Consider the following 6,825-nt stretch of genomic DNA (forward strand, 5'->3'; position numbering starts at 1 on the left):
GACTATACTAGGTCTCTGGTGGGGCTACGCTAATAGGGTAGTGCTTGTGTCCGTAAATGATAGGGCTAATGTTGCATAGGTCGAACACGAAAATTCGAACATTGCATAGTGGGAGGTGCAAGGTTGCCCCTATTGCATCCCCTCTTATCCTATCCAAAAAATAAATAAAAATAATTAAGAGTTGTAATTTCCTTGGCAAAATTACACCTGATGGCATTGAGAATAGTCCTTTCTTTACTTATGAGTTTCAAGTAAATATACATGTGTTATGTTCCAAGGAAATCAAACAATGGGATTAATTCCTTTACAATAAGTAAGGGTGTCAATACGGTACCGAAACAGTTTAACCATACCATACCGTTTAAAGCCGTACCGATTCAAATTCGGTACGGTATGTACCGAAAACGTTTTCTGGATTTTGGTATGGTATGGTACGATTTCTGTTTCAGAAGTTATACTGTCGGTACATACCGTATACCGTACCGAATTACCGAATACCATTTTCTTACCGTTTTTAAGGTTGGTTTTGTAATTTTAGTTTAACCTTTAAACCCTAATAGGTGAATAACCAAAGTGCTAAAGGACTATAGTTGTACTAGATGGAGAGAGAGGCAGAGAGCTCTTGCCCGTCGCCTCTCGTTCTTCCTTCTTCCGTTTGGGTAAGGAGTAAGGGTAAGCACATCGCCTCTCTTTCCAGTTGTCGTTATCGAGTGTTTTTCAGTTTGGTCACCAGTGAAGGGTGTGTGAGGTTCTTCAAGCTCAAGAACCAGGCGATTGCAGCAACGGCAGGGTGAACATATGTGTACGGCCTATGAGGATGTAACTAATCTGTTTGTTTCAATCCTTAGTATGCATCTGAACTCATCTGATGGAGATGTCCAAAAATGGAGCATTTTACTTGAAATGTTGCATTCTAGATGTTCGATAAAAGGTTGCTTAGAAGTTAGAAAAATGTAAACTTGAAACCCATCTTACCATAGGCTGTTTAGCATCATCAAAACATGAGCAGACCATATCTATTGAGCCCCAAGCTCCAACTTCTTTAGTGGCTGCAATCATACTATCACTTGTTCAGTTGATTGGTTTTACCAAATGGTAGTTTAGATTGGCTTTGCAATTGGTACATATGATTCTATACTCGTCTCTTGTATTTTTGGATGGGTTTTCCGTTTTTGAGTGCCCTTTTAAATTAGGGTTCATTAGCAAAGTGATATGATTTTATATCGAATTCATACCGTACCATATTACCGAACCATTTCATTTTTGTCCTACCGATTTCATACTGAAACCGTACCGAACCGTTTTTAAATTACTGTTTTCATACCGTATCAATTTATATGGTATGGTACGATTTTAGTTGGACAGTTTGAAATGTGGTATGATACAGTTCCGGTACCGAATTACCGATACCATACCGTATTGACACCCTTGTCACCAAAGGACGACAAAATAAGAATATTAAAGAAGAAATTAATTGTTAATTGGTGTGAATTTTGGAATTTGAAGCCTTCTTGTTTCATTAAACTAGAAAAAATCCAACATGAGACTCATCTTGACCTAAGTCAGTGCACATTTCTCAAAACAGAAACTCACCTTGACCTATTCAGTGTCACATTTCTGAAAAAGAAACTCACCTTGACCTATTCAGTGTCTCATTTCTCAAAAAGAAATGATTGGTATAATATGGACAAAAGATTACTGTTTAGTCATGCAATTTTTCCATTAGCACAATGACAATGACTGTCTAGAACGTCTATTTAAATGAATACTCATTAATTGAATGGTCATGTTGCATGCTCCTAAGCCTAAGTGTTGACGTTGCTGTACCTTATCTCTTGAATATTATAGTCCAGCATGAACTAAATAGCATCATCAAAGCTAAAGTGGCTCTGGCATGAACACATTGTAACCAGTTGATATCCTTAATTTTAGACTATGGTTAAATTCATCACACTCATCATGATTTGGATAAAATGTTGAAGTCTCATTTGACTCAATCACATCATTATTTTATCCAGTATAACCTAGTTTGCATAACTCTTGATCAAATATTTTTAATCATTTCAGGCAATTCATTCCAATTAAAACTTGGTTTTCTAATCCCAAGAGGGTTGGGTGTTGACAAAAGATCAATGCCTCATTAATGAGATCAAGAGTTTGAATTTTTTGAGGTTAGGGATGAAATTGTGCCGTATATTTAGATTATATATAAAAATAATATTTTGAAGACGTAGTCCAAGTGTACATAAATTCTCTCTCATAAACTTCAGATCCAATAAAATTTTTTTGAAGGGCAAATTGGTAATATCTCTTTCTTTTACCTACCATTTGATGATGTGAATGATCTCATCCTCTAAACCTCATTAGCGTAAGGTGCAGATTTTTTTTCTTCTTCTTTGCAATAGGCATTGTAAGAAAACCTATCTCGAACAAATTAAATTGTATTCTCACTTTAGCATTTAATTTTTATATGAAAAATTTAGATGCATGATTGATCAGTAGAAATTATGCCAATTGAGCCAACCGGAGCCAACCGTCGGGTATACAGACCAACCTGGTCTAACCTTAACGCAATTGAGCCAACCTGAATGACATCCCAAAAGACCTATGGGCACTTGGCGTGTGTAGCAAGGAAACCAAGCGAAGCAGGTAGAAGATGATCTTAATCCCGAAAAACTTGGGAGACTATGAAGTAAAGTGGGATCCATGAAATCTCTGAATCTTGGATTGACGCAACTGAAGGATTGAACGAACAACCAAAAGGCTAGCCCGCTTAATCTGATAGAAAAGAATTAGAGGTAATATCTATATAAACTTAGTTATCCTTCAAGGTGAAGGAAATTGAGTTCTTTTATACCTTTTGCTATTCAGTTTAGGCTCCATTACTCACCCGAGCTCATTGGAGTGGTGCACATATTGACTTGACTGTCGGAAGCGACTTCTCAACCTAAGTCTCTACCCGTATCTAACAACAATTTTGTGGGAAGATTATGGTCAAATTAGATCCAAATGCATTATTGATATATATCTTCCAAAAGTTTATGGATTTAACATTTTGAGTCATTATCAATAATGGTAAAATACTAATTAAAGTTTATCATACCTAATCAAAGCGAAGCAAAAGGCAATCAAAACATGTCACTAGGAACTCATTCTAATACCATGCAGATGAGACTTCATTTCTGGTCCTCGAATCGCAAGGAATTCAAATTCTGATGGACAGCGTGAGAGCCGTGATATTTTGCCCATTGGACCACCCGTTTTTCCCTTTGTGGTTAAAATCAATTAAATTTAAATTCTTTAAAGATTCAAATGAAAACGTTGACTGTTTATGTTTAATTCTTTGAAAGGAAAAAAATTAACGGTTGGGTAGTTCGGTGTTGGCACTTTTAAAACTATTAGTCTCTTTCCGAAAAAACGTGGGCAGCACGGGCACAATTCCTCGGTGCTTCAGTGGCTGAGGTCAGCCTCGCTCTCTCGGTGCTTCTCTGCGACGCTCTTATTCAGTCATTTGTATCTCAAGTTTTCGGGTAGCGGGCAGAGCGTGAGGCCAATAGGGCCTCTATCTCTGTCTCTCTCCTATTCTTTCTCTGGTAATAGTAACTGGTAAGAGATAAAAGAGTATTTTGGGTTTTTTTTTTTCTACTTTCATTTTTGTATTGTCTACCTGGGTTCCTTTCTGATAAACGTAAAAGCTTTGAAATTTTCACAAGGAAAAATAATATTTATTTGTGGGTAATTGGGTTTTGATTAATAGCATTTGATACATTTCTGAAGAAGAAGACGAACCAGAGAAGCTACATTTCTGAACCAGAGAAGCTAGAGGAACTAAAGTTTGTATTTTGATGGGGATCATGGTTGATTCATCAAACGGTGGTGGTGGAAGATGTTCATGGGGATTTCGAAGTTTGATGAGGAGAAAACAGGTCGATTCGGCTCAGACCAAGGAAGAGGCTCATCAATTGGCCAAGGAATTATCTGTTGTTCAGCTCCTTGCAATTGGTAATGGTTTTAATTTGTCAGAAATTGGAGTTTCGATTTTGGGTCAACGCCCCTGTATATTTATCTTGCCACATTGTTTAAGGATATCCTTAGGTGAATTTCTTCTTTCAAGATAACATTATGGTTGGGGGTGGCTTTCTTCTTCTTTATCCTCCTTTTTTTCCCCTTGTTAATTGAGATTCTTCTTATCCTCCACTATTGTTGAACGTTAATCCATTGGTTAATTTGCATTCTGGGTTTTGTCTGCTTTGTCTATTTCCGATTGATCAATTACTTGAAGCTTTATATCCATTTGAGTTGCTTGGTGGGATTTGGGATACTGGAATATGGGTCTTGAGTACGTTCTAGTTTTGCCTTATTTTTCGTTTTCCCTGGATGGGATGAATTGTTTTATTTATGGGAATAATTGGAAATCCAATTCTGGACGTTCACTCATGCAGGTTTTTTATTTTGTTGGATGTCACCTGGAGGTTTGGTTTCTTTGGTTTAGCAATATATCCTTTAAACAAAATCTGAAGTGGACTTTTGTCTTACTGGTTTGCAATGTATTGAGATTCACTCAAATTGATCTATTGAACACCCCCCCCCTAAAAGCACAAGAAAAGAACAAAAAGTACCATTTGAATAGTAAAATAGGAAATTTCCGTTGTCATGCTAAAGTTATAATCAAGTCACTGACTGATACTTGCAATTTTTCCATTGAACCATCTGCATATGTTGGTTGACATCGAGTTTATTATTACTCTGCATAGGTGTTGGCTCGACCATTGGAGCTGGAGTTTATGTTCTCGTTGGAACAGTTGCAAGGGAACATGCTGGTCCTTCCCTTACTATTTCCTTCCTCATAGCAGGAATAGCAGCTGCACTTTCAGCTCTTTGTTATGCAGAGCTTTCTAGCCGCTGCCCATCTGCTGGGAGTGCTTACCATTATTCATATATTTGTGTTGGAGAAGGGTAAGGTCTGACTTATCTAATCATTTTGCCCTTACAGAAAATGTCCTGTTTCTTTTGTTATGCTATTATTCTTCGGAATAAGAAGCATAAATCTGAAATATCAGTTATTACTGTTTGCCAAAAATTGTTAGGAGATATGCCTATTACCTTCCCCGTTGTATTTCGGTTTCTTTTAGTGCTACTGAAAATTTGCTGTGTCAAATGATAACAGAGTTGCTTGGCTGATTGGTTGGGCTCTTATACTGGAGTATACTGTTGGAGGCTCGGCAGTTGCTCGTGGCATATCGCCAAATCTAGTACGTCTATAGTTAACCTATCTTATGGTTCCTCTTCTATTATGTTTATACATCTTAGTGAGTTCTTGTTTCTGGAGAGTTATTTTGTCCAAATTAATTTGTTATGGCTTATTTTTTTCTTTTAATTTTGTGAATATCCTTTTAAGGAGAGGTTTCCCTTTGCCACCAATGTGGAGGGAATTTGCCATGTTGCATCGATGGTATTGTGAATACATTCACATGTGGCCCACATGATCAGAGGAGATACAAAATAATATGAACTCCATTTTAGATTGCATATTGCACACTGAAGAATGAACAGTATTACAGCTTTTCTGAGATCTGAGATGTGTGTCTTCTTGGGGTTGGGTGGGAAGTAGATATCAATTGTAGATTCTTATTAGTGGATTCTCATAAGAAAACTGTAGGAGAATTGAGAACTGGATTGGAGGTCAAAGCAGAACTGTAGTGAAGGCTTTGACCCTAGACCTTGAGTGGTATGGACATTTTAGTGGGAGCTAACTGTGGGAAGAATTTAAATTAGATAAAAAAAAAAAGTTGTAGGAGAACTGTGCTCCATTTTTATCGTCTGTAAACTAAATAGAGTACCTTAAAAAGTTCCATTGGAGGTTTAATTTCATCTTCTTTTTAGTCATTTATTTTTACACCTTTTTTAATGCAAAAATTTGTTTTCAGACTCGTTCACATTGAGGGATATAATTATTTTCTTTTGTTTTTCCCAATATAGGCACTGTTCTTTGGGGGCCCAGATAGTCTGCCTGCTTTCTTGTCCCGTATACAGATTCCTGGACTTGACATTGTGATTGACCCATGTGCTGCAATTCTTGTCCTTGTGGTGACTGGACTCTTGTGTGTGGGAATTAAGGAGGTAACTTTGTCAACAATTCTTTTGCTTTTCCTGAAACTTCAATTTTTCACTTCTGTGTTAGCCCTTCAACTTGTTCTTGTTCTTGCAGAGTGCACTTGTACAAGCCATTGTAACCATATTAAATGTTGGTGTCATGGTTTTTGTCATAATAGCTGGCGGATATCTGGGTTTTAAGACTGGCTGGGTAGGATATGAAGTTCCCACTGGGTAATGACTCATGTTGAGCTCTAATACTTTGTTTTACACCATATCTTTCTGCTGATAGCAGCATAGCAGAATATTAGATCTGTCTCTTTCTTTCTTTTTTTAGGTATTTTCCTTATGGAATAAATGGAATGCTTGCTGGGTCAGCAACTGTCTTCTTTGCATTCATTGGTTTTGATTCAGTAGCCAGCACAGCTGAGGAGGTATATGATATTTATTGGATTTGGATTTAAGTTATTTATTTCCACCACCCCCACTCCCACCTCCCCACCATATACATATCTATTGGTTGTTTACTCAAGATATATGTTATAGTCAAGTGGTTTTGTTTTGCTTCAATGAGTGGAAGCAATAATGTAAAGACCTGTAGACTCAGGAAAGAGAATTGAGAATAGCACTGCCTCATTTCTCTTTTTCTTTATGACAGGTCTAATGTAATGCCGTGGTAGGTTTCAGATGTTTATAGTCTCCAATTTGATGAACGGTTTAACCCCAAACTCA

At 37.1% G+C, this 6,825-nt stretch overlaps 1 protein-coding gene across 2 annotated transcripts in view; it reads left to right on the forward strand.

Annotated features, from left to right (window-relative positions):
* Nucleotides 1-3,447: 3,447 nt before the first annotated feature.
* The window catches only part of LOC149024458 (cationic amino acid transporter 2, vacuolar-like), a 23,360-nt gene continuing 19,982 nt past the window's right edge, over nucleotides 3,448-6,825 (forward strand). Inside the window, exons 1-7 of one of the 2 annotated variants that reach the window (XM_089144688.1) lie at nucleotides 3,448-3,606; nucleotides 3,758-4,002; nucleotides 4,755-4,956; nucleotides 5,168-5,252; nucleotides 5,980-6,120; nucleotides 6,209-6,327; nucleotides 6,431-6,527. In XM_089144688.1, coding sequence (XP_089000814.1) covers nucleotides 3,846-4,002; nucleotides 4,755-4,956; nucleotides 5,168-5,252; nucleotides 5,980-6,120; nucleotides 6,209-6,327; nucleotides 6,431-6,527 — 801 coding nt within the window. In that variant the 5' untranslated portion in view covers nucleotides 3,448-3,606; nucleotides 3,758-3,845. The remainder of the gene's footprint in view (nucleotides 3,607-3,757; nucleotides 4,003-4,754; nucleotides 4,957-5,167; nucleotides 5,253-5,979; nucleotides 6,121-6,208; nucleotides 6,328-6,430; nucleotides 6,528-6,825) is intronic. The other variant, XM_089144689.1, reaches the window with a different exon arrangement.

This window comes from Hakea prostrata, chromosome 2 (genome assembly GCF_041222555.1).
Source record: "Hakea prostrata isolate BN-2017 chromosome 2, UWA_Hpros_2, whole genome shotgun sequence".
In the NCBI taxonomy this organism is placed as follows: Eukaryota; Viridiplantae; Streptophyta; class Magnoliopsida; order Proteales; family Proteaceae; genus Hakea; species Hakea prostrata.